The sequence below is a fragment of the Canis lupus genome, chromosome 4 (assembly GCF_048164855.1).
Source record: "Canis lupus baileyi chromosome 4, mCanLup2.hap1, whole genome shotgun sequence".
Taxonomy (NCBI): Eukaryota; Metazoa; Chordata; class Mammalia; order Carnivora; family Canidae; genus Canis; species Canis lupus.
The window spans coordinates 53,793,226-53,820,675 of NC_132841.1; the positions used below are offsets into that span (position 1 = coordinate 53,793,226).

General features: G+C 39.4%; 1 protein-coding gene across 6 annotated transcripts; it reads left to right on the forward strand.

Annotated features, from left to right (window-relative positions):
* Positions 1-2,575: 2,575 nt before the first annotated feature.
* HAVCR1 (hepatitis A virus cellular receptor 1) lies at positions 2,576-26,360 on the forward strand. 6 transcript variants are annotated; one of them, XM_072824375.1, is made up of 10 exons: positions 6,020-6,177; positions 6,420-6,599; positions 8,476-8,814; positions 11,738-11,821; positions 14,817-14,924; positions 17,425-17,480; positions 20,414-20,525; positions 21,398-21,434; positions 22,933-22,984; positions 23,690-26,360. In XM_072824375.1, the coding sequence occupies exons 2-10, from the start codon at positions 6,554-6,556 to the stop codon at positions 23,738-23,740; spliced, it is 885 nt and encodes a 294-aa protein (XP_072680476.1). In that variant the 5' UTR covers positions 6,020-6,177; positions 6,420-6,553; the 3' UTR covers positions 23,741-26,360. The 6 variants fall into 6 exon arrangements, with proteins under 6 accessions (XP_072680474.1, XP_072680476.1, XP_072680473.1 ...); XM_072824373.1 differs by lacking the exons at positions 6,020-6,177; positions 22,933-22,984 and adding an exon at positions 2,576-2,913; XM_072824372.1 differs by lacking the exon at positions 22,933-22,984.
* Positions 26,361-27,450: the final 1,090 nt, after the last annotated feature.

The following is a 27,450-nucleotide window of genomic DNA, read 5'->3' on the forward strand; positions in this document are numbered from 1 at the left end:
GGAGCATAGTATAGCTCTACTTATCTCTTGTTAAAGGTGACAGCTTGGGGCATCTGGGTGGCGCAGTGGTTGAGTGTCTGCCTTCGGCTCAGGTCATATCCCAGGGTCCTGGGATCGAGTCCTGCATCAGGCTCCTCCTCCAGGGAGCCTGCTTCTCCCTCTGCCTATGTCTCTGCCTCTCTATCTGTGTCTCTCATGAATAAATGAATAAAATAAAAAAAAATAAAGCTGGCAGCTTGTTTTCCTAAACTTCCCAGGGCAGAGACTGGAGATTCACTTTATGTACTTAGAATGTTCCATTGCTTAGCATGGGTTCTCAATAAATACTTGGTGAAATAACATTTGTTGAGTGACAAGAATAATAGAGTAGGTAAACCTCTCACTACTGCATCTGTCCCAAGTTACCTCTATGGGTCCCACACCCTTCCACTTTTTGTTCTTCATTTTATTCATCTGTAAACTGAGGGGTTTGGCCCCCAACTAGGGTCCCTTCATGTGTAAGCAGTCTTAAGGTCTATATGGCTTTCCAGGCTTGGAGCCTGACCTAACACCAAGATCTGTGCTGCATCTTTTAAACACGTCCTAGCAGAGAACAAATACTGTTCCAGCACACTAACATCTCTTATAATCTTTGCAAGTTAGTAAATAGATCAATTCCAGCAAAAAATATTGGAAGACTGGGGAAGTTTGACTTTGTGAGGGTGTGGCAAAGAGATAAAGACTGGAATGCTGGGAGAAAGTTGTCTTTCTCCCTAAGAACCTTTGAGGGAGGATCCGTGACAGACCACCAGAAAACTATCTCCTAATTTACCTGTAAGTAAGTCCTCTGGAAGCAAGAAGCTTTGCTGCTTGAGCTTTTTCAGGATTACATGGGATATTTGGACAGTGATGATTGAGCCACTAGGAACTAGGGGAAATTTGCGTAAAATTGGATAAATCTTTGTCTCATTCACATTCAAATAGAAGGTAGATTCTCATTCAAATAGAATCATGGACTTCTACATCTGAGTTGTTTATGCATTTCGTGGGCAACATCAGTGAGAGGGATAGTGTAACTTTGGAGGAAGCCATATTTATTTAGGCTTCCTTGAAGGCTGTGTGATCTTAGAGTCAACACATGCCTTTGCTGAGCCTCTCCTCATCTGTGAAATGGGCGTTATATAATATTATGGACATGGGAATATGTGTGTCTAGAGTAGAGCTACATTAGCAGTTTGGCTTATTGACTTTTGTGATTTGTAAAGTAAAAATATTTGTAAACTGTAAAAGATAACTAGTTGTATAAGATGTAATGATCAAAGAAGTGCCTAGTATTGTCTTCTGACTTTTGCAGGTTTCGTAATCATCTCTTGTGTGTTAGAAACTATTGGGCTTATGAAAATTAGCAGATACAAATGGCTCAGTGTAGTTAGAGTTGGGCGAGGCTTGGGGTGGAAGGGTGTGGTCAGCTTGGGAGGGTGGACAGTGGTCAGAGTTTGGACTTTGGCACTGGTACACCATTGGATGCTTTTAAAATGGGAGAGACACTTGATTAGATTATTTAGAGAGAGATACTGGAGAAGATTAAAAAAAAAAAAAGGCATACACCGATGATATGGAGTCTCCTACTCCTCCCCCATAGCCTGTGTCTGCAAGTAGCTGGAGAACACTACCAGACTCTTGGGCTGGTCTCATTTTCATGACTCCTACCTCCAGTGGCACCTCAGTGCTGCCAGATGGTCCTACCATAGTCCCTAGTCCATTTGCTCTTATGCATATGCTGCCCTGGTCATGTTTAATTGAAATCCCCTGCTTGGGCCCTGGATTTCATCTCTCCATTACTCTATAAATTTTTCCTTTCTTAAACCAATTTTTCTTCCTCTTCTGGATCATCTCGAGATCATACACACATGCTGCTATTTTTATCTTTTTATCTTTTTTTTAAGATTGTTTATTTATTCATGAGAGACACTGAAAAAAGGCAGAGACATATGCAGAGGGAGAAGCAGACTCCCCGCAGGGAGCAGATGCGGGTCTTGATCCCAGGACCCCAAGATCATGACCTGAGCCACCCAGGCACCCCTATTTTTATCATTTAAAAAATCTTTCTCCTGACTCTGTTATCCATCTCCCTCTTCTCTTTCTTTTTCCCTATAAAACTCCTTGAAAGAGTTCCCTGTTTCCCAAGGCTCTCTAAATTTTCCCTTCCCTTGCAAATGTTGTTTTTCTTTTTCTTTTTTCTGAGACATAACATACCTAAGGAGAGTAAACCATCACTCGGCTGCTCTTCACCACAACTGCTTTTGTCAAGGTTATCAGCGATTCCCAGGTCGCACCATTCTGTAGATGAATCTGTGACTTGTGATCATTGCCTCTTCTTTGGATGCATGTGTTTCACTTGACAAGATCCCCTTTACTTGTTGTGTCTCCTCTTCCCTTCTTGCTTGGCTTCTACTTGTGTGCTGGAGCCTCTTCTTCAGCCTTCTGGGGATTGTCCCAGGCCTCAGTCCTGAGCTGCAAGCATTCCCCTGAGCGTCTCACCCAGGTTCCTGACTTTAAAGTATCATTTCTATACCAATGATTCCCCAGTATGTATCTTTGTGCTGGATCTGTCTCCTGAACTCCAACAGCTGCTACCTGAAACTCAATACTTTTAAAAATCTAGACTATTTCCTCCCAAACCTGTGTCACATGCAGCTTTCCCAGTTTCGGTGGCACTTCCAGTTCTTCCAGTTGTTCAGGCCAAAATCCCTTGGAGTCATGTTGAAGCTCCTACACCTCATATCCTGTAGGAAATCCTGTTTTCTCTACTTTGAAAACATTCAGAGCCCGAACTATCCGCTATCATTCCTTCCTCTCTTCCGACACACTACAAAAGTCTCCTGACAGGTCTTCATGCTTCTCACCTTAGCAGCTACAGAGTCCTTCCCAAAGGTAAGCCTGATGCTGTCACTTCTATTCACCTGCAGTGGCGCTCCTTCTCAGGTACAGTAAGCAGCTGGACATTCATGTTTGGTGCCTGAGCATTGTCACCCCTTGAGCCTTACCCCTCGATGTGGGATGTATTCTTCAAGGAGTCACAACGTTGGCACTAAAGAGTAGTGATTCATGGAGGTTGTAGAGTTCAAATTAAAAACAAAACAGAACAACACTATGCTATTTGGGAGCCTTTTAGGACACAATAGAGGTTGTTGTAGGAGATGGAGTTGCCAAAACTTTCAGTCCTACAAAATTGTATGGTCAACTAACATCTCGGAGCCTTAATTCTGTGCCCCTATTATGGCTCTTGCTCATTATTTCTTCTACTTAAAACACTATCTGCCCCTTACCCAATTTTCTGACGATGAACCTCACATATCACTTTTTAAAGGGATTTTTCTGCCACTCCCTCTTGTCTCACCTCTACCTCCCCCAGTCAAGGAATGATCTACCCAGCATGATTTCATGCTTCCATTAGCTTATTTAATCAATACTAATTAGGTCCCTTACAATAGTTTAGGAATACAGTAAGAATACTGTCTTAGAGGAGCTTACTGTCTAGAATTGAGTACTTTCCAAGACTATCTGTGCATGACTATTTAAATTTAAATTAATTAAAATAAAATTAACATTGTTTTTAACTTCTCAGTTGTACTGGTTACATTTCATCAAATGTGGTTAGCAGCTACTATGTTGCACGACACCCACATGTTGGAATAACTCCATCTTTGTGGAAAGTTCTATTGAACAGTACAAGAGAGAGGGAGGATGGACAACACACACACACACACACACACACACACACACACACACATACTATCAAGGGAAACAAGGTAATAAATGCTGCCTAGAGAATTGAAATAGTGTAGTAAGGTGACTGGTTGGCTACTTTAGAGTTACCAGAGGGATGTCTGAGAAGGTGACATTTTAGCAGAGGTTGACAAGAAAAGGAGAAATCTCAAAATGATGGTGTAAAGGATTGGAGATCTAGGCAGAGGGCACCATGAGGGGAAGAGGCCTAACATGGGGACACATTTGAAAGAACCCCGAGTGTCTGGAGCCCTGTGGCAGGGTAGACAGATGGAGAAGAAATCGGAGAGGTAGGCAGGGGCCAGACCACTCTGGGGGACTTTGTAAATATGGGCAGGAAGTTAGTACTTTTGCTTTTTTTTTGTTTTGTTTTGTTTTCTGAGACCGCCATGGGAGTGTTGTAAGGGGAAGAGTGACACAGTCTGATTATATATTTACCATTTACATCATTCTGCCCAATTTTATTGCTTACTTACCTGTCTCTCCACTTGATTGCATAATCCTGGATTTTTTTCATTCTTAGTTTATTGAATCATGTCCCATTAGCCTCCATATATTGATAATAACTTTTGTAGGATTGAATAAATTAGAAAAATCCTTATCACTGATCTGCTGGGCTTTGGCTGAGTTTCAGAATATAAAAAAACTGGTTATAACATATTTTGCCTCCAAAATAAATATCAGATATGACCTCCTTCTTTGTGAGGCATTTCGAAATTTGTATCCCCACCTTTGGTGTGGTCAAGGTAGGGTCAATATTTTTCCCTCCAGGTATATAAAGTGGAGAATAAGAGCAAAGTGGGTGTCCAGAAATGAATGCTTCCCTTGTGAGAACTCATCTTGCTACCTAATTGAATTCAAGGGGTGGCATTGAAAAGCTAGGAAAGCTATTACAAGTAGTAATACTACTTGTATTACAAGTAGTACAACTGTTTTATGGAGGAGGTGAATTTCAGCAAATAGGCCAAGGGATAGTTTTTGTGAAGTCCCAGTAACAGGAAGGAACTTGGTATTCATGGAGGTGGAGCGGAGTTGAAAGCCAGAGCGTCCTCTACCCAGGACCCTTCAGACACTGATGCGCCCTCTCACCCACCCGCCCTAGAGAAGGCTGGTGCAGGGGCAGGCTTGAGAGGGCACACTCTAAGGGCACTGAGTGGTACAGGCCCTGTACAGCCATCTAATTGTATCTCCTAACAAAGCTGAAAAGGTGAGTTCACACCCTCTAAATTTCTAAATCTTGACCATTAATTAAGACATTAGTTTTTATTTTTATTTTTATTTTTTAAAAGATTTTATTTATTCATGAGAGACACACAGAGAGAGGCAGAGACATAGGCAGAAGGAGAAGCAGGCTCCCTGTGAGGAGCATGATGTGGGACTAGATCCCAGGATCACAACCTGAGCCGAAGGCAGACACTCAACTGCTGAACCATCCAGGTGCCCAAGACATGAATTTTTAAACACCATGGTACAAAGTACTTCTGTGGGTCAAATATAGTCTTCAAGCCACTAGTTTGTAGCATCAGGCTTTAGGTCTTTTTCCAAGTGCAGACACTGTTGGAGTCCAGGGTTCACATTCCCAGGCAGCAAAGGACCCATCACCACAGAATATCCAGCGCATCATCCATGTCTCTATGAAGCTGATGATAGGCTGCCAGCAGCCTAGAAATGGAGCATCCATGCCTCCCTGGGAGGAAGTTACTGAATCTTTAGACCCAAAGAGCAGTTAATGAACTACAAGGCAGGCTTACACATACTTGTATGGCTTAATAATTAAGAGCAAAAGTCAGAAGACCTCAGTTTCCTCTTCCATGAATGAGGTTGGTAGCAGCACCTGCCTGAGGGTGTCTGTGAGGATTAAGTGCATGTGGGTACTTGGCATAGAGCCTGCTACACAGTAAGTTCTCCAAAAACCTTGGTTAGCGTTAATGCATATTTAGGTTTCATTTTCAAAGGTCTCCCACATCCCTTTTGCTCATTATAACAATCCTTTGAGGGAGACAGAGCAAGTCTTTTTTTTTTTATTTAATTTAAATTCAACTAGCCAACATAGAGTACATCATCAGAGCAAGTATTTTTCATGCTGTTTTACAAATGAGGAAATTAAGGCTTGGAGGAGCTCAGTAACCCACAGGGATACCCAGCTTCACAGGTGGCAGAGTGGGGATCTGAACCCATGCCTGCTCCAGAATCTGCTTCCTGAAACATTCTGCTGACATCACTCAGTGATGTGTGATCTGAGTCATTGCTTCCTGTAACATGAATGGTCAGGCAGTGATTCACGTTCTTGATTAATTCTTGCACACTTGACAGTATGACTGAAGTTAGAGAAGGTTCAGTGTAGTGAAAAAACAAGGAGTACCCTGCACTCACCACAGGGCCCATTGCCTCTCATCTCAGAGGCCAAGGGTAAGTGAGGACTAGTCTTTGATGTCCCTGTCGTTGAACCTGCCTCTGGTTTCTTTCCTGTTTGCTTCCTCATCCCATCTCAGCATCAGTACTCAGTTTGGACTCGGTGGGGAAGGAGCTGGGAAATAAGGGGCTGTTCTGAAGATGGCTTTCCCTGTCTGTTGGAAGGTGCAGAACCCTCAGCCACCCCTGGGGATACCTGAGACCTAACGCAGTTGTGCTTGATCTCTCATCGCTAATAGGGCAGGCACATGTGATTCACCCAGTCACCACAAAAGGAGAAGTTGCAATCTGAGAGTTAAGACTTATTCTAAGACCTTCTGGTGAGAGGCACACCTACCAGTCTGCTTTCTCATTCCTTCAGACCATCACCATCATGCAACTTTGGGTAGCTATCTCCAGCCTCATACTACTTCTGACGGGTAAGTGAATAGGTGGGCTGGAGCCCTGAGGATAGGAGAGTGTAGGAGATGTGTGCATGCGTGTGTGTGTGTGTGTGTGTGTGTGTGTGTGTAGTATAGGAAGATGGATGTGCTTGGGCTTTGGTGGAAGGTTGTGGGTCAGCTGGTGAACAAAGAACTGGACTAAATTTTGCTCAGAAGAAATTACTTAAAATGCTACGAATTGCAAAATCCATGGGTAACTGAACCAGACACAATGCAGAATAGTGGGTCATATCCTGACATTTGTGTTTAAACAAACAAAAAGGAGTGGTGTAAGTATGGACTACTCAAGTGAAAGTGAGACAGGGTAACAGTGTTACCATGGATGGAGGGGATGGAGAGAAGATGGAAAGGAGACCAGCCCTTCATCAAACTATCTTGTGTCATTTGATTTTTTAAAAATTATGTGCAACTATTGCTTTTAAAAATATTTTGTTTCAAAACATTCCATGAGATAGAGGGGAAAGTTAGGAATAGACATAATCTTAAATTTTAAAAACAATAATCTCCAGAAGTCAGATTGTGAGGGAAAGCTCATTTCTTATTATTGCTTGTATAACTTGATTTTTATAATTAGCATATATTATATTTGTCATCCACAGGTGACATTAGGCAAAACTAAATATGTAAGAATTCAGGGAAAAAGTCTGTTTCTTACTTTATGTAATTATGAGCATTTTTATTTCCAGAGCATTTCCCAATATCATAGCCCAATTCTAAATATGGTAAATTTCAGATTTCTTTTAAGGGCTACCTTGACTGCATTTGGCACTACAGGGTTTTTCTTCTACCACTCCAGTAGAGACTTCTTGTTCTTGTTTTTTAAGTGGGATGATTTAGTACATGACTGAGTATTTTCCAGTTCTCTCTTTTCATGGGGGATGTGGGCCTTGCTCAGTTGTGGGGCTGTTATCAGTTTATGAGACGGGGTCCCTATTGGATTTTTTTTTTTTTTTTTTTTTTTTAATTTTTATTTATTTATGATAGTCACAGAGAGAGAGAGAGGCTGAGACACAGGCAGAGGGAGAAGCAGGCTCCATGCACCGGGAGCCTGATGTGGGATTCGATCCTGGGTCTCCAGGATCGCGCCCTGGGCCAAAGGCAGGCGCCAAACCGCTGCGCCACCCAGGGATCCCTGGATTTTTTTTTTTAGATTGATCCTAAGGCCCCTGGTAAACCTCAGCTCCTCCTAGAAGTATTAGATACTCATTTCTTTTCTTTTTTTTTTTTAAAAGATTTTATTTATTTTAGAGAGAGAGAGAGTATGTGAGCAGGGGGAGGGGCAGAGGGAGAGAGACAGTTTCCAGCCAGCTCTGCACTGAGTGCAGAACCCAAAGCAAGGCTTGATCTCGTGACCCTGAGATCATGACCTGAGCGGAAACCAAGAGTTGGATGCTTAACCAACTGAGCCATCCAGGTGCCCCTAGAAACCGATTTTCTAAAAGTTGATTTCTGAAGAGTTTACTAGACTTCTGCCTTTAAGACAATAATAGTTTTTTATTTTTATTTTTTATTGATTTCTGAAGAGTTTACTAGACTTCTGCCTTTAAGACAATAATAGTTTTTTATTATTTATTTTTTTAATAGTTTTTTAAATTAAGTTTTAAATTTTAATTCTAGTATAGTTCATATACAGTGTTATATTAGTTTCAGGTATACAATATAGTGATTCAAACTTGTGTACATTACATAGTACTCATCATGGTAAGTGCACTTTTAATCCCTATCACCTATTTCATCTATCCCTCCCCTCACCTCCCCTCTGGTAACCATCAGCTTACTTTCTATAGGTAAGAGTCTGTTTCATGGTTGGTCTCTATCTTGCTCTCATGTTCTATTTTCTCTTTGTTCACAGATGCTGTAGTTTCTTATGTTCAAGTGAATGGAGTGGTGGGTCATCCTGCCACACTACCCTGTACCTATTCAACAGCTAGTGGAGTCACAACCATGTGCTGGGGCAGAGGGGCATGTCCTATTTCCCATTGCTTAGAAGAAATAGTCTGGACTAATGGATCCCATGTCACCTTTCAGAAGCACCTGCGTTATAAGCTAAAAGGAAAACTTTCAGAAGGGGATGTGTCTTTGACTATAGAGAATGCGGCCCAGACTGACAGTGGCCAGTATTGTTGCCGTGTTGAGCACAGGGGGTGGTTCAATGACATGAAACTCACCCTATCATTGGAGATAAAGCCAGGTGAGTTTGTCTTCCTTCTTCCTTTGATCACTTCATGTGGGTTAACTGAGATATTTACTGTTTGGTAGTAGCTTTCTTTAAATAGGGAAAGGGGAGGTTCTTACAATCTTGTTTTTCAGTAACTGTTGGAAAATAGAATGACTTTTATTTGCATAAAATGAAGTGTTAAGACCAATCTTGATCAAGATGGTAGGCTTGAGAATCTTCCCAGTCTGCAAGCTATCTCCTAAAGCAGGTCTTAAAAAATGCTACTTGGTTCATAACAGCATTCAGAGTTCCATTGTGAAATATAGTGAACATTTTTATCAAGCTGAGTTTATTCCACTTAAAGAACTGTCCTTTTATGTCTGATTTTTTATGTCTTTAACATTTTAAAACTGTTTTGGAGATTTTTAAATGTCTTCAACATTTAAAAACTATTTTGGAGAATTTCAAAGTAGGGAATACAATATAAGGTCTTGTGAAGTAGGTATAGCACCCAGCTCTAAGAACTGTCAAGTCAATCTAGTTGTATATACGTTGTAAAGGGAGCTATAGTTAGTTCCACCCTTCCCTCTGCCCTGCCTGGGATTTTTTTGACGCATATTTCATACCATATCACAAAATTGCTCCTTTAAAAATTAAAGTGACCTTATTGCAATATGAAAACATTTACATTACAATAACCATTCACCAGTTACTTTTAAGAATTTGATGAAATCCAAAAATCAGTCTCAATGTGAACATCCTCATTTTCTTTATCACTGGATGAACAGAGTGGATTCTTAAGGATTTCCTGGTTTCTGGTGTTCCTTCCTAACGAATTTCCTTCCACTAAGCTCTGGTAGTGACAACAGAACCCAATACTTGTGGCCTTAATAAACTACGTGTCTGTCTTTCTTTCTTCTTTTAAATTAAGAGGAACTTAGTTTTGCAATCTCCCAACTTACGGACTTGACTTCTTTTGTGAAGACAAGTGAGATGGTCTGTTCTGACGGAGAAAATAGCTGACCCTGGGGGAAACGCATCTGTGGGAAGCAATTTAGGGAAGCCAAAAGAGGCCAGTGATAATTGATTGCTCTAGACAGATGCAAGGAAGTAGCATGTGGAGGAGAGAGCGTGATTACATTTTTGGATTAATGAAATTTATTATTGGTTTGGTTGAATGTTAAGAATTAGCATAATGAGAAATTAGTAGGACACCTGTAAAGTGCTATGAAAATCTTTAAAGGGGGAGCACTTACAGATGCTCTGTCAAGTGGGAAGAGGGTCTGTAACTGAGCCAAGGAGACTCTGCCTCCAATAACCAATTCTTTGCTTAAGTTTGCTTGCGGTTTTCACAGACTGAGCTTACTCTTGAAGCTTCTGTTCGGGCTTTTTTCCACCAGCATCTACAGTTACAGTTTCCTAGCTTTTGCCTGGGGAAAATATTTACCACTAAAGAAACCAAGTTCATTAGACAATTTTTTTGTGTGTGTGTTTTTTAAAGATTTTATTTATTTATTCATGAGAAAGAGAGAGGCAGAAACACAGGCAGAGGGAGAAGCAGGCTCCATGCAGAGAGCCCGATGTGGGACTCTATTCTGGGGAATCCAGGGTCATGCCCTGAGCCAAAAGCAGACACTCAACCACTGAGCCACCCAGGCTTCCCCCCTTACACTCCTTTGATCAAAATGTTTGCATGTGTGCTTTTTCCCCTCTAGATTAGATTTGAAACTGGAAGGAGGGGATTGGATTGTACTCTTTTTGGGAGTCTCTAACTACATCATAGATCAGGGTCAGCAAACTGTAGCCCTAGGTCTAAATCAGATTACAAAACTAGCCTGCTGTTTTATAAATTTTTATTTAGGCAGCCACACCCATTTGATATATTTTGTCAATGGCATCTTCCCCAGGGATAGAGTGGAGTGACTGCCCCCAAGACCATAGTGCCCCCTAAAGCATTTACTATCTGGCCCTTTCCAGAAAATTCTGACCTCTGCTTTAGACTAATGCTTTGCATATAATAGATACAAATATTTGTTGAAAAAAAAGTTTTTCCTCTTTAGATTCTAAATTAAATTAGATCTTTCAGAAAGAAAAGTTTTCAAATCAACTGTCCCCTACTTAGTGATAGGGGTTTTCTTTTGTAGTCAGTCAAGTCAAAACTTAAGGAAACTTCTTGCAGAGAAAAAAGGTGCCTAGTGAGATCAAAAGTATACATCCTTGATTCAGCCCTTCATTAGTGTGCTTTTGCGCTAGGCCTTGTGTTCAGGCTCTTGTGTTTGGGTTTTAGCTCCATCTGGGTAGCTCTCACACTTTTGCTAAGTAGTTTGGAATTCTACACCACTGCTGACTCTGGAGAGTCAACATTATTAGCTGTTGTTGTCTCTTAGGTGATAAGGAATCATAAAAGGCCTAGTTTCCCTTCTTACCAAATGTATAAATCATCTGTGTGATTTATAGAGCATATGCTAATGGGTGCGAGTCAGTCCTTACTTCAGACACAGGTCCCTGTGTCATTACCTTCAAGACTGACTGGACTGAATGCTATTTATTTGGTAAGTGTTTGAGGCCTGGGAACTACTGTGGAAGTCTTAGCCACTCACCATGGAGAGGGCAAAGGCAGCTCCACGCTTTAGACATTTTCTTTCCCTCACAGATGTTTATGAAGATACAGAAATCTGGTATGCATGACTGGTCTTCTCAAAGTGCTTCAATGCGAATCCCAGGTGACATTTTTCACTTCTGAACCTCCCCAAATATATACCTTTTAATGCAGATGTTTCCTTTTTGTAAGTATGTCTCGAGTCCTCTGTCACAGATTCTAGTTGGCCAATGATAAACACTCTTGAGTTCAGGGAAGAGACTGCTTCGGGACTGCAATGGTACACTCGCTCAGCACAAGGCTCTTGTTTCTTGCTGCTTGATTAATCCTTGCTTTCATGTTGATTTCTAACTCCAGCTGAGGTCACCAGTGTTCCAACATCACCTAGGGTCTTTACCTCTACCTCTTCAACGCCAGCACCCATGCAGAACCTCAAGCCAGGTAAACAAACGTTCCTTGAGCCCAGAGGTCTTCTAATGAGAGGATGTAGACCATCTAAGACCTTGTGTTAAGGCAGAAGCACAATCTAGGTTAAGGGTTCTTACTTGGGTTCCAAACACGGGCTTGGAACTGTCCTAAATTATATGCACTTTTTAAAAACATATAAACATTTTTAGAACAAGGAAACTCATAGCTTTTGGTCAGATTCTCCAAGGGATTCATTATTACCAACACCTCCCTCGCAAAGCCAGACCATTAATCTTAGGCATCTTATGAAGATGAGTGGATTTGGCCCGGTCGAGCACAGGTTTTTGAGGAAAGAATAGAGAATGCGAGGGAATGAGGGTCAGGTTAATGAACTTTTGTCTTTATAAGGAGCTCTGAGTAGAGATCATTTAGTTCATGCTGAAGCCAGACCTCCACTTGAAGATGAGATTTCAGTGAACTTAAAATTCACACTATGTGACAGGAACCATGATAAGTGCTTTACAAATATTATGTTGCTTAATCCTTATGACAACCCCTATGTACTAAAGGTATAATTCCATCCCATTTTATAGTTGTGAGAACTAAGGGACAGAATCTGAGTTCATTGTGTCAAGTTATATGGATAGAAACTACTCGAATCAGGATTTATTCTCCATTAATTTGAATTTTGAGCCTGTGCTTTTAACTACTGGATTGTGCCTTCTACCATGAGCACTGAGCTTATGTTTGGATGAATTTGTCTTTATCTGACATCCTCACTGAAAAATCCTTTATACAATTACCCTGTTTTCTCTGGGCAATCAATCTACTTACACAGTTTTGCTTTCAGCATTCTTTAACTTATTTATGTAGCATAGAAATAGCAAAAGATGCTATTTATACTGATGAAAAAGTCAACATCAGTTTAAAAGACTTCAGGGATTTAGAACTTACACTTTTTTTGTTGTTGTTGTTCAGGCCACATGGTTCATACTTCCAACTTCTGATAAATAAGAGCTTAGATTTAATACAAATGGAGAATAATTTGATTTAAAGGTAGAGAAATAGCTTGCCATTCTGAGGACAAGTTTAGGTTCAAATCTTCTATCTCTAGGATTAAAGAGATAACTTTCAGTAGAGAGTCTTAAAGCCTTCAAAACTCTTTGACCCCTTGGAGTAGCACTGGATTCTGAGGAGTAACAGAGATGTCACAACCTCTTAGCCAGAAAAATCTGATGAAACATATTGATTTCCCTTGACTCCCATTGAACCCTATGTATATTTAATCAGAAGGGATCTGAAGGATTGGGGCTTTGAGCTGAGTTGGGAAGAGAGGGCTTTAGGTTAAAACTGGGATTTTAAGGCCATAAAAGTTTGTAAAGAAAAATAGCTCTATTCAAGGCAACTGAACACATTAGGGAATCTGTTGACTTTCTCAATATTGATTTAACTTGTAATACTTAGTTTGTGCCTGCAAATGTGGATGGATTAGTGGACTTGGTTTGGCGAACAGCATGTTTAAAGCAAAGATTCAGAAGAAAAGTATTGGTTCATATGTCCATGTAACCGCCTCAGGGATGATATTAATTGAGCCTTATCCTTGTCTTGATGGTTTTCTCATGATTTTGAGTTGAGTTGAACAGGAAGGAGGTGCACATTGGAACAGATCCAATGTGGAGACATTTATCCTTACATCCACTCTCTTCTGTACTCAGGGCTTCTTGTGCATACTAGTTGCCTAACTATTCATGGAATGGTTGGATGTAAGGTTTTAGAAAACAGAAAAGAAAGATGCCTGCTAAGACTGAAACTTGGAAAAAAAAAGTTAAGCCCAAGAGGTCTTTTGCACAGATCCAAGTTGAATAAAGATTCTGATCACCTGACTTAATTGTATTGTCCTGTTCTTAGTTCTTAAGCAGAGCTACATCCTGTTATATATTTGAGCATTAGAGAGAAGCAGGGAAATAGTTCAGAACACGAGAAAGGGTAATGTTGAAATGCAAGGACCACTGTGGGAAAGGGAAAATAGAAAGACTAACACAAAGCAAGAAAAGCCCAAGTTTAAGAATTCTTGTTCAGCAGGCATCACTGACATGCTCTAAAATTTGTGGTGCTAAAGGAAAGTATATAAAAATGCAATATTTAAAATATTAATATAATACACAAATAGACAAGTGATCAGTGCTGCACTAAGGTGAGATATCTGATGGAAAATAAAGGAGTGATTTTAGAAAGGAAAGGGAAACCTAGCCCTGTACGGGAAAACTCTTAGTGAAGCGTTTTGGTGCAAAACCTAAGATGAGTCAGATAACACAGGAAATCAGTCATATAAAAGAAGTGACCTGAATGCCACTGCAGAAGGAGCCAGGTCAAGATATACCGAGAACATGGCTTTGAGAGTTGTTAATTATCACCAAGGTTCAGACATTGGACAATGTTGTCACCTTGAAGAGACCTCAAGGAATTAGAAATTGTGAGTTATGTGTTCTGTGCTGATCCATATGTGCATCTCTATGGAAAGATGTGTGCATGGGTTATCAGGAATCTGAATAAGGCCAGGAAATCTAGATTGGGCTCTTGTGAAAGAGGAAGGGCAAATTAGCACAAACTCCCAGACCCTGTTCCCAAGAAAGTGAACAAGAACAAAAGCTTAATTGGATGTCCTATGTAAGGTGCACTGTTTAAAGCTTTGGACATTTAGGGGGAATCCTAGGAGTAGAAAAAGTGTGAAATAATCCTAGATTCAGATAAGCTCTCTGGATAGTTTGCTAGATTAGATTTATTCATGATCTTGGTATGCCTAGATGGCAGTGTAGTACCTCAAGTCCATCTTTGAATACATTTCTAAGAGGAAGCTGGAAGGAATGGAAGTGGGTGGGTGAGAGGCATGCCTTCAGGGGATGGCTGGGAGAGCACCCTGCAGGAAGTTGATGGTGATTCCTGAATTTTATTTTGTGTTTTATTTTTGTTGGGGATGGGAATTTTTCTCTTAGAAGACAGCACAGTTCTTGCATTCTTTTCATTCCAGTAGCTACTTCATCTTCTGCAATGCAGACGGCAGAAATCCAGCCTACTGCGCTGCAGAAAACAAGCAGGACACAGCCCACCAATTCACCATTGTACTCTTGCCCGACAGGTAACTTCATTTATGTTCCTGGATGCCTGGGAGTCCTCACATTTTAATAACCCTGATGCATTGTTAAAAGCCCATATTCTGGAATAAGGCAGATTTGACATGAATGCTGATACTGGTCACTCCAATCAGCCATGTGACTTGAACAATGTCTTACCCATTTAGAACCTGTTTTGATCATTTATGAAATGGGTGGAACACCTATGATCTCGTAGAATGCTTTGAGGATTAAATAAGGTGAAAAACCTAAGACATAGTACAAAGGTGGTAAGTAATAGATACAATAGCAACTGTGACTCTTAGAATCTCTGGAATCCATATGCCTAACTGGCCCAGGGAGCTTATATGATCTGGGGACACCCACATGCATAGCACTATTCTTAATTAAATGAACTGCTCGTGACTCCAGACTTATTAGTGGACTTGCTCCCTTGGGCCAGAGCCGTAAAACAACTAAATCCAGCCCTCTGGTATCCAGACCAAATTGGTCAACCATATTCAGGCTTCATCAAAGACCCAGACCCTACATACATCTAGGAAGCTCCCCTGCTGCCCTGTGAGGCTTGCACATGGGCACTTTGAGATGGGTTGAGTACATCAGCACCAGTACCAACAGGGACGTCCACTGAGACTGTCTAGTCCCTTCTCCGATTTTTTCCTATTGTCCCCATTGTGGGCAAGTCTCATATAATCTTTACTTTTTTGAAACCTAAGATTGACCTGTCTTTCCTGTGGTAGGGAAAGGTGATGCTGAATCTTCTCATTTTCCCCAAATAATTCTGTTACCTATAGTGGTTATTTGGGGGAATGTTACATGCCGAACCCCTTTGCACTGCAGAGCCAGTTTATGTGTGCTTGGGCCTGTGCTGAATGCAAACAAGGTCCAGCCTTGCAAGCCTCCTCCTTCATGTCTATGACTCATGTTGCTCCGGAGTTGCCAATCTGTAGGGGGCCTCACTGTGTGGCTTACCTTTTGCCAATCATTCCTGGAAGCTGGTTAATCTAAAATAGACCTGAAGTGAGATTCACAGAGAGATCTTTTCAATGGGGATTAGATAATGGTGACATTTGGTTTGGAAAGTAGAATCCTTAGTATGAACTGTTTCTGGGCACAAAAACAAAGTGAAAATAAATAGAAACACAAGGCAACAGCAGTAGGAAGCAGCCGCACTGTATGCTTTTAAGGTTTGAACGGGAAGAACATAGAAATAGGGAATCATGGGACTAAAACCTGGTCAAGGTAGAGCTTTCCAGAGTGGAACAGACATAGGAGCAGCTGTGTCCCCTGTGACTTATGTGATTGTTGCCACCTTGGCAGTATAGTTAGGGTCTCAAGCCAAATCCTCACTGTGCCTGTGTCAGCCTTAGCAAACTGAAGACTCAACAGAAGCAAAGAATTTTGGTTAGGTCTGGAAGGGATTTTGGGGCTCATATGGCCCACCACCCACTTTAGCTAGATGTATATGCCAGGAAACTGTCAGACATTATCTCACTAAGGCAGGTCTCATTTATTACCATTGTTAGATTAGGGAGCCCAATAGTTCTGCTTTAGAGACAGGAGCTCCCAATTTAACTGCCAACTAGTAGCTGCGTGCCCATGGGCAAGATGTTGCCTTCCTCCCCAGATGTTAATGATGATAGAAGGACATGAAGTTTGGGAGGTGTGTTGGATAGTGTCTCTCTCCCCACTGCTCCTTCCAGTATAACGTAATAATTAATAATGGCTAATATTTATCTAATATGGTGTTAAGCCTTAAAGTACATCATCTAATTTGACTACTTTATGAGATGGATACTGTTATAGCTTGGGGTTCTAGCTATATTTACAAAATAGTCTTCAAAACTATGTTAAAATTTGAACATTCAAAACCTTGAGGCATTATATCCTTTTATATTAGGATTTTAGGCAGTATAATATATCTTAGTTTCACAGCTGATATAACAGATATTTTATAAAATACTTCTGGATCAAAGTCTGGCATACAATGTAAGAGTATATGCCATTTGTTTTAGATATCTGAGTACATTTTACTCATATTCTGAATAAAACCAACGTAATGTCCATTTGGAATAGAGTGGTCCTGATCTTTGGATGTGCATATGGCCTTTGGGCACTCATTGACAGGTTCTTGGCTGGCTGGCATGAAAATATTGACTACCTACCATTAAGTGGCGTTCTTAACCCAGTTTCAAGAATGGGCCTCTGTACTTCCCCTCAAACTGTACATAAAACTTTGTGTATACATACATTTTTTTTCCATAAAGAAGACAAAGTGTCCATTTTAAAGGGTCCATGGTAAAATGGTCAAGAAACACAACCTTACAGGATAAATTAATACAGGTTAGTAACTTGGTATGACTTTTGCAATGTCTGGCAGCATTTGGCCAAATTATTATGCGAATTTTTGTTCACCACCAGAAGGCAATGTGAACATATTTAGTGTCTACAGTGAAAATTCAATATTTTTTGTAATTATAATTAATTTTCTTTCTTGTTGAGCAGATGGGAATGGCACTGTGACACAGTCTTCAGATGGCCTTTGGCATAACAATCAAACTGTAAGCATATTTCTTCCTTCTTTATTAGCCAGATTCACTTGTGTCTCCCTGGAAGCAAGTTACATTTAGAGATTATATCTGTAAGACTAGCCCACAGGTTGATTCTTTCTAGTTAGAATAAAAAAAGAAGAAAGGTATTTGACTCTTAAATAGGGATCCTTTAATTAATTTGAAAAGTCCATATGGGTAGACCAGTTTGAACCACATTTTCAATCAATGGAGTGGAGGCCACCCCAAACAAAAATACTATGTCAGTGAACATGTTTAAGCAGATCCTCCCTCATATTCTTTTCTAACCCAATTGCCATCCTTTATAGAAATTTTGAGGTCACTGTTGAGTTTTTCTATATATAAATCACCCCATATGATGACTTATTAAGGTATTAACATCTTAAATAAATTTGTCACTTAGAAAGGTGTTCTTATACTTTTCCACAGTGAGCTTAAGAAAAATCTAAGGGGTCCTAGTCTCATGATGCTCATCAAAGTCTCATCTTTGCAAATAAATTAGACAAATTTATCAATAGGACCTTTTGTTTTGGTTCCTCTGGGAGAAATAAGTTTCTTTTTAGTATGTGCAAATAACTCTTAGAAACAGCAAATAAAAAGAGTTTGAGGGATGAGAATAATCCTTTCGGTCCCACATAGTGAGAAATGACAACACAGCCATGGTAAGAGAAATTCAAGTTCAGGCATGTTGGGATTATTAAGTGTGAGGTCAAATGGCTTTATGTTGTATATGTTAGTGACAACAAGAACACTATATAGGAGTGATATAAAATTTTTTAACAACTTGTGTTGCATGGGGACTGATAGAATGGGTTGAATTTGTATATACTTGCTAAATGTTGGTACTGCTACCATGTAAATGATTCTTCTATTGCTATATGGCCAGGCCCATGCTGGATCAAAAACAAAAGAAAACAAACATTCTGAGTGGTGAGATTATTCTTGACCTCAGTTACATATAGGACAAGTACATTTAGCAGCAAGTAGAAGGACATAGAAGTAAGTTCACAACAGGCAGTAGTGAAATCATGGGTCTTTTGTGTCTTGACTCTAAGGATGTTAAGAGATATCCCACAAAAAAAAAAAAAAAAAAGATATCCCACATATCTTGAAATGCTGCATTTACTTTGACTCAGTAGGTCAGTTTTCCGGGTTCTATTTTAAGGAGACAATTGAATGAATACATTAAGATGTGTGAGAAAAGATGTTCATGGTGCTATTTATAATCATTAAAATGTTAAAAACAAAGGTTCCTTACTATCCCATAGTAAGGGATTAATTATTTAGTCAATTAAGCGTACCCACATACTGCCATTAAGAATCTAGTCACTGTAGTGCATTTACTGACATGGGTAGACAGTTACTACTGATCTTTAAATGAAAAAAGGAACTGTTAAAAACAGTTTGTGTGTGTATGTAGTAGCATATATTGAATATAGTAATTGTTTCTGTTAAGAAAAACACTAGGAGGATAAAATTCTAGAAGAGTATCTAATAAAAAATGGTAATAGTGTTTGTTCTGGATGTTAAGGTTATGGTTGGTTTTAGTTTTCCTTTTTTCATGCTTAGCTACACATTCTAAAATGAACATGCAGTTTTTATGTAATACTTTTAAAAATAAAAGCAAAGCCTGCCTCCTGCAACCTCATGTTACAGCTAATGGCTTTACCCCCCACTGGTAAAATAATAACAGCTCTTCCTTCCCAGACATTGGCTATTACCCCTTTAAGCTCAAACACTAAGTACTTTCCCCTATCCCCTATCTTCCTCATCGTATTTATCAGGGAGTACCTAAAAGTACCTTTCCAAAGAACCCTGTTTAATCTGTAGTTGACAGACACAAACACAGAGGTTCAGAGAGGCTAAATATCTTGTCCAGAGTCACACAGCAACTAAGTCAAAGAGATGGGATCCTGACTCCAGAGATTAAACTTTTTTACGAGAAGAGACTTGATTCTTCTCTCTGATCTTCTTTTCTGTTAGAATACTTACCCTCAGAGATCTCTCTAGGATTAGAACTAAGCTATGCAAAAGGCTGAGTGTGATGCCTGGCATATTTTGGCCTTATTCCAGAAGGTGGTGATCCTTTACAAACTGCACTAAGATGTTCAAACAAATTTCTGCATTTTTTCCCAACTGACAGCATTTCACGTTGGTTGTTAATGAGGGCCATGTCTGCGAGCACCTACTTTCAAGTCAATGTATGTAGACATAGAATCTTTGATATAGTTAAAAAATAAGAACTGTAATTAAGGACCAAATTCAATACCTGAGCATATTCAGATGGCATTACTAGGTCAACTCATATATGAACAAAACTTATGTTTTCTTTTTTAATATCAAAGGATATATATGTAGAAATAGCTTATTGATTTTTAAAAATATGTATAATTTACACATAATAAAGTATACCATTTGAAGCATATAGTTTGAGTTTTGACAAACGCACACTTTTATGTAAATACCACCTCATGCAAGATATAAAACATTTCTATCATCCCCAAATACATTTCAAATTTTAAATGCTCTTTGAATTTCACCATGTTTACAACCTCAATCACTTGGTCTTACCCTTCTTGATCCAGAAATAGCCAAGGGCCAATAATGATAAATGAGTCCAAGTATATTATTTTAGGGAATGTCTTCCTTTTTTTTTTTTTTTTTTTTTTTTTTTTTTGGGAGGGAGAGAGAGCATGGGGCAGTGAGTGGGGGGTGGGCAGTGAAGAGGCAGAGGGAGAGGGAGAGGGAGAGAATGTTAAGCAGACTCCATGCCCAGCACAGAGCCAACATGGGGCTCAATATGACCTGAGCTGAAATCAAGAGTTAGACGCTTAACCAACTGAGCCACCTAGATGCCCCTTAAGGAATGTCTTCTACCCATAACTCTAAAAAGATGTTCTTCTGATCCACTGATGTTTCCTTAGCATGTGTCGCTGGCACAAAATTCATGGATGACCACCAGTAAGGGACTCTACATTGGCATCTGCATTACTGCTGTGGTATTGCTCACCGTGTTGGTTGTGGTGATTACCAAAAGTAAGTCATTTTGAGATTGTGCATAAGGGAACAGAGCAAGGGTTCTAGAGGCAAACTGCCTGAGTTCAAGTAGTTCCACATGCCACGTGATTGGGATTTCACATAAATTTCTGTTTTCTAAACTATTCTTTTGTTTTTTAATTATTGACCTATAAAGTGAAAGATGCAATATAAATTCTACAGAGGCAAATTAAATATTAAGAAATGAGAATGTTTGGGTAGACTTGGAATTTGGAAGCAACAAACCATTGTAGTATATATGATTTGTTTACTTCTTTTCTACTCTGCTCAGGAACCAGATTTTTGTCTCCGTGAGGGGTGATATTACTGAGTTTCTTTTACAAGGCCTATTTAAGAGGAGAGACAAATGAAACATTGGAAGGGAAACTGATTTCAGGGCCAGGGCTAGAAGAAGGGCTTCACGAGGTTTTGTTTGGGTGTATGTGTGTGTGTTATGTGTGCAGTGTGTGTATATGGTGTGTGTGTTTAGCCTAACTCCTACGAAAGAAGTACAATTATTCATTTTTTAAAATGAAATTTAGTTATTAATAACTGCTTTAAAGTAAGCCTAGGCATGTGGTAAATACACTAAACCATTAATGAAAGTGAGATACTTTATACTAAGAAATTTGTTTGGGTCTTGCTGATTAAAAATGAGTTGCCTGAGTAACTCAGAAATCATCCAGTTTGGCTTTTTTTTTTCCTTTCTTATTTTAAACATTCTTTCTTTTAAATTTATTTTTTCAGGCTCTAGCTCTGTACATATTTTGTTCATAGTAAAGTAATAGAAACAATATACCTGTTTGAAAAAAGATCTCATGAACTCTTTGGCTGACATGTTTATTTTTCTCTTTGACTCTTCCCCAATTTAGAATATTTATGCATAAGAAACAAACTGGAGCAACTAAAGTAAGTTTGAAAGGGGTTGTGTCAATACCTTTTGATATTTCTACTCTACTAAAAATAAAGAAAAGTTCTCTCTTTCTCCTCTATTTATCCTAAACTCTTCATTTTATACCCTAGATCCTGAAAAATCTAGTTTAATGAGCACCTCTATTGTTACCCACAACTTCTAGTGATATTTTTAACTTTCTATATTTCTCTGGAATTGTGCCATAACTGCTACAGAAGGAGCACTTCAATCTTAACCTCTTAGAGCAAGAGATCACAAATTTTGTTTGATGGAGCATTTGAATGAGTTGTTTGGTTTGTTCTTTAACTTCATTCAGTGCTTTGTTTATTAAATGTCTACTGCATTTCAAAGAGATGAACAAAACATACAGAAAGCACATAAGTGAATAAACACAGGCCTTTTAATGTTTCTAGACAAATGCCATGGGGGGAAACTGAGCAAGGTAATGGGCTATTTGAGGGAACCCTGAAGAAACAGAAGGCAGCTCTGCAAAGATCTGGAAGGAAACTCCAGACTGAAGATGTGCAAAGGCACTGTGGTAGGGACAAGTGCCTCCGGCTCTTGACAGTTCCTGTCTTCCCCTGCAGTTCCATTCCCAGCCTGATCTGCTCACTTGCATTGGTTATCTGGCCTAATAGGCGATGGAATTTACAATTTTTGTAAATCCATCCTACTGCCCAATTAAAACTTAAATCCCCTTTATGCATCCATGCCCTGCGGTCATCTACTGGAATAGTTGTAATAACAGGAATCCACTACTTACTTCCAAATCCAAGTAAGCTTGCTTCTTTTGGAACAGCTTGGGCTTTAAATCAAAGTCTTTGATTCAAAATCCTTCCCTCTTAGGTTGCCACACATTATTCTTAGTTCTCTTTCATTGGATGTTTGCACACAGTTTTTCGTAGACCTGAGTTAATTACATGAGCCAGTCTACTGAATGCATCTTGAACAATGCCCAACGCATTGTAAGTGCTCCATAAACGTTGTTGACTTTCTATTATTGCAGCTATGTGTGTTGCAGCAATACACCCATGGGATAGGTGCTATTATTTTCAGCATACATACTGGAGAACAGGTTTAGAAGTGTTAAGTGACATCCAAGTCACACCACACAGCAGGTAAATGACTCAGTCTTAGGTCTTTTAGAGTCCTGCATCCATAACTTACAGAAGTTTTTGACTATGTGTTTCCAAGAATGGAAGAAAGAAATTACTCCTGACAGGCAGAAAAACACAGAACATAGCACTTCCTTTTAGCTAATCTCTGTTCTTTCACTGCTAAATTTTTCTAAAGGTTGACTTTTTATCATAAAAGATAATATTTATTGTAGAAAATCTTATAAAATATATTTAAAAACCCAGGTATTTCTTCATGACTTTCTTTCTTTCTTTCTTTCTTTCTTTCTTTCTTTCTTTCTTTCTTTCTTTCTTTCTTTCTTTCTTTCTTTCTTTCTTTCTTTTTCTTTCTTTCATTTTCTTTCTCTTTCTTTTGCAGTTATGTCACGCTGACTTATTTTAAGCTACTGTCCTCACCTAACCTCACATATGTGAGTAATCACTTAAAGATCAGAGCTGAGTGAAGCCTCAGTATGTATGTTCCATATCATTTCTGGGCAGGCTTAGGTAATAAAAACAGGCACTCTCTACAAATTATAAAATAGAAGCTATATCAAAATTGCACACACGACCTTTCTGTACACTTACTGCATGTGTTATGCAAGAAAGCTAGCCCATGGCTTTCAAATTTGGATCATTAAGACACACTAAGGTTTCTGACACCATGATCCAGTACATGCTTATGTGAAGCAATACTATTTTAAGGTATCCAATATGTTCTGATATATTTTGTATTCTTTGTTTATCCTAAATGCAGGTTATAGACCACTAAATAGATTTAATAACCCTCTCTTGAAGGATACAATCCACAGTTAGAAAAACAAGAGCCAAACCATTTCTTAGCTACCCTTGAGAATATGCATCTTGATTTAGGACTTCAATTTGATGTCTGATACCAGTCTTCTTAGATTTTCAATTTTCATATTCTATAACAAGAGTTTTCTCAAGGAGAATACTTAGGTTTTCTACCTGCTTATTAAACAGACTCTCTTGCAACTTAATAGAGATCTCCTATTCACTTCATAGGGCTCTGGGAGGGAGTTGCAAATACCTGGCCTTGCCTCCATGTAAACAAATGTGCTCATCATACCTTAGAAGTGGTCTGCTTTTCCTTACTCATATTATTCTTTCTGTAGCATGGTTTCGTTGAACGACTCTCAGACTGGAGCTTTGCAAAGTGCAGCTGAAGTGGGTGTCCAAGCAGAAGACAATATCTACATTATCGAGGACAATCTTTACGTCATGGATTAAGACCCAGTGGCTCTCTCTAAGGATTTATGCCCTTGATTGCAGAAGAAAGTGACAAGATATCACCATGTCAGAGTTCTTCTAAGCTCTAGAATAATTTTTCTGTCAATTTCAAATGATATTCCAACATGTCAGTTATGTTGGGTAGAGTGACTTTAGTTCACATGTGTACAGTCATTGGGCATCATATAGTTCTAATTTTTTATGCTAAAGCTATTTCAATCTTCTGGTCATTGCAGAGCTTTCTCCCAAACACGAACACTTTATAATTATATATTCTCTTTGGATCATATGAACTCTATATCCATCAAGAATTCTCATTGGTGAGGCAGGAGAAGAACTACCACCTTGGTCACCAAAATCGTCAAAAAGATAAGACTTATGAGTTAAAATCAGCAAATATGATTTGGGACTTAAAGGACTTCACTTGGAAGCATTTCATGATTATCTCTGTTTTTTTTTTACCTTGTAACTCCAAATGTTACGTTTCTGAGGTTCCTCAAGGCTTTCAATCATGGGGGTACACAGGTTTTTATTTCCACATGGGGAAATAGAAGTGCATGTGATTTCACCATTATACGTAAATCTGATTTCACATGGCTCTGGAAATATATGGTATTAAGGCTTTCCCTGGACCCAGGGTGGGTATTTTAGCTGAAGAAACTAGGGTAGTGAGTGGACCAAGAAGATACCAGAGAAAGAAAATCATTTGCCATATAATTTATTGCATGCTATTTCTGCTACCTCTGTTCCACCGTTCCAAGTACTTGTGTAGACAATTGTCACGCTCTCTGAACTAATTTTTAGAATGAGGCAGGGTAGAAATAAATAGAAGAAAAAAAGGGAGAAGGCTAAATGGCGTCCTGCTTTAGAAAAGTTACTTTGCAAATATCTTAGTGTTGTTTGAGAGTGTTACTAGTTTCAATCAAAATTCTAAATTGTCCTCAAATCACTGAGATTTTTAAAATTGTTTTGGAAGGATGAAGGTTTTGTTTTTGTTTGCTTGTTTGTTTTAATAGCAAAAACTATTTTAGTGCTATTCCTTTTTTCACAGTTCAATTAGATTTTTTGTTTTTCCAAGAGAGTTAAGCAAAGGCAAACGGTGAGGATATTTTTAGTAACCAGAGGCATTGCTACATTAACAGTTAAGGAGGCTGGGTATTAATTTCAATCTGAGTAAACCCTGAGATAACTCCTCTTACGGTTCAGAGTTGCACCACTGTGGTCTAGGAGGGCAAGATGTTTATTTCTGAAGACAACTTCTTTGACATTTTTCTGCGGAGTTTTAGGAAGTTGACAGGACCTCCGAATAAAGGTTATATGGCCAAATAAGATTGTTAAACCTGATATACTGGGTTTTCTAAATGGGACCAAGGCCTTATCTGGCCCAAGAAATTTTGTTTAAACTGCAGTGTTTTTCTTTTAAATTCTAGGTGACATGCACAAACATGGAGATTTCAGATTAAACTCTGGATTTATAGCTTTTCTGAAAAGACCTGGCAATATTGAATGGCATTCCTACATAGTCAATGCCCAGTTAAATGGTGCTACATCCCCTCAGTCCTTTGTCCTCACCTTTCCTGCATACACGTTTGTTCCCTGATTGTAGCTGGTACTTTGAATTATGACAGCTACACTCTTCATATGCTTCCCGGAGATTTATGATGGCACATTGAAAGTTCTGGGAATCTGGTTAACTTTGTTCATCTAGCATTTCCGAAACTTGCTTGAAACCCATGAACATAGTGACTACTGGCATACCCAGTAGCATTCTGTGAAACGATATATAAGGATATGTGGAGGTGATACAATACACAGAAGTAGGACTAGGACTTGGGTTCTAGTCTTAACAGAAACTGGATGACAGGGTAAATCTTTCTTGTTGCCTACATTTTCTAATGTAATCAGGCATAATTATTTCCAAAATTATATTGGTGTCATAGCAGTAATTCCAATGTTATGTTACTTCAAGTCTTTGAAAAGTGGAAAACACTACAGAAACGCAAAGGGTTTTTTTTGGGGGGGCGGGGTTGAGTTTGCAGTAATAGCAGATTTAGCCTTAGTGCTCAGTAAATAATTTCAATGGTATTGCATTCATATGTCTTTTGCTATATGGTACTTTATGGGGGGGGATAATGTATCTTTTTTTGAAAAAGTGGATATTGGGTAATTTGGCTAATTTTATACTGTAGAATAATATGTACTATAGGATGAACAGATGAGAAGGGAGGAAGGGGAAGTATTAATACTTAATTCTTTTCTATAAATACATCTATCTTGTGGAATGTATTGAGTTTTGTTTTCAATCCTTTGAGATGATTGAGGTTCCATTTTCTGCAATCTGTCTTGGGACATTAGGACACTGGTATAAGTAAGATATTTAAACTTGGGAAAATTTGCACGCTTTTAAGAGGTAGCAGAACGTATCTTTCACTAATAGCCAATCACTAATCACTAAGATAATTTTGTGAGTGCATGAGGGATGAGGCACTCTTTGCGACTAGTTTCTTTTGTAGGTACACTCATTAATAAAAGAGATTTTTGTTTTCATTTGGAAAATTGACTTGTTTCTTTCTCAGGTTCATCTGTTAGTTGGAACCTGGCATCTTTAATTTGCTGTGGGCTCTCAAGGCAAGGGTAAGTGGGGCAAGATTTGAAAGTGAAGTGTGCCCAGCACTCCTCTAAGTGCTGGGGGTAGAGCAGAGAATAACCCTGAACTCCAGTTCCTGAGGCACTCCAATTTAGTAGGGAAGAAAGCCCCTGACCATCAATTCTGGTACTAGTTAATATGGAGGAATAAAAAGAAAATAGTAGTAGCTGGGCTTCTCAACTGTGGCATTTGGGGCCAGATAACCCTTTGTTATGGGACCATCCTGTGCATTGTAGGATATTTGGCAGGATCCCTGTCCTCTACCCACCAGAGGAGGCAGTTGGGCCCCTCCAACTGTGACAACTACAAACATCTCCTGAGAGGCAGTATCACCTCTAGTTGAAAGCCACCATGAGAGAGATACCTGGAGGATGTGGGTGGTGTGGGGAGTGGTGTCACTTTAGCTAGGCTGGTCAGGAGCTGCCTTTGGGTAAGAGGTGACATTTAAGTAGAAACCAAATGAAATATGTAGGTAGCAGCCTCTTCAGGGAGACCACCAAATGCAAAGCCCTGAGTCAGGAAGAAGCTGGTGTATTAAGAGAGAGAGTAGGGTGTGTTCTGAGGACTGAAAACCAGTATGGCTACAGAGGTCACCGCCAAGAGGACTGGCAAGAAATGGCGCTGGAGAAGTAGGCATGGTAACCAGCAAGATGCTGGGTGGAAAGGGATCTGTGAACACATTTGTTGGAGAAGAGTCCCACTCATGGAGAACAAAGCACTTTGGCACATTCAGGATTAAACCTGCTACCCATCACCAAATTCTATTGTAGTGTTAATGTGGTTCAGTGACACTGTTCTCAGATCAGACCTTAAAAGCCAGTTTGGTTGGGGTAACAGAAGAAAGGGAAGGGGAAGGAGAGGGGAAGAGCGGTGCATCCTGGCAATGAGGGGCTTTCCACGGGGTTGTGTAAGGGCACCTGAGCCTAGCAAGAGGCCTCCTGGAAGAATGTTACAGAGGGAGGCAACAGGTTAGATTAGCTGAGAGGTAATGAAAAAACA

Bases quoted from the DNA above. Each gene is read 5' to 3' on its own strand.
- HAVCR1 (XM_072824373.1), top strand. From the start codon at position 6,554: ATGCAACTTTGGGTAGCTATCTCCAGCCTCATACTACTTCTGACGG. The intron at 6,600-8,475 runs GTAAGTGAATAG...CTTTGTTCACAG, and splicing joins CCTCATACTACTTCTGACGG to ATGCTGTAGTTTCTTATGTT. The intron at 14,925-17,424 runs GTAACTTCATTT...CTTGTTGAGCAG, and splicing joins ATTGTACTCTTGCCCGACAG to ATGGGAATGGCACTGTGACA.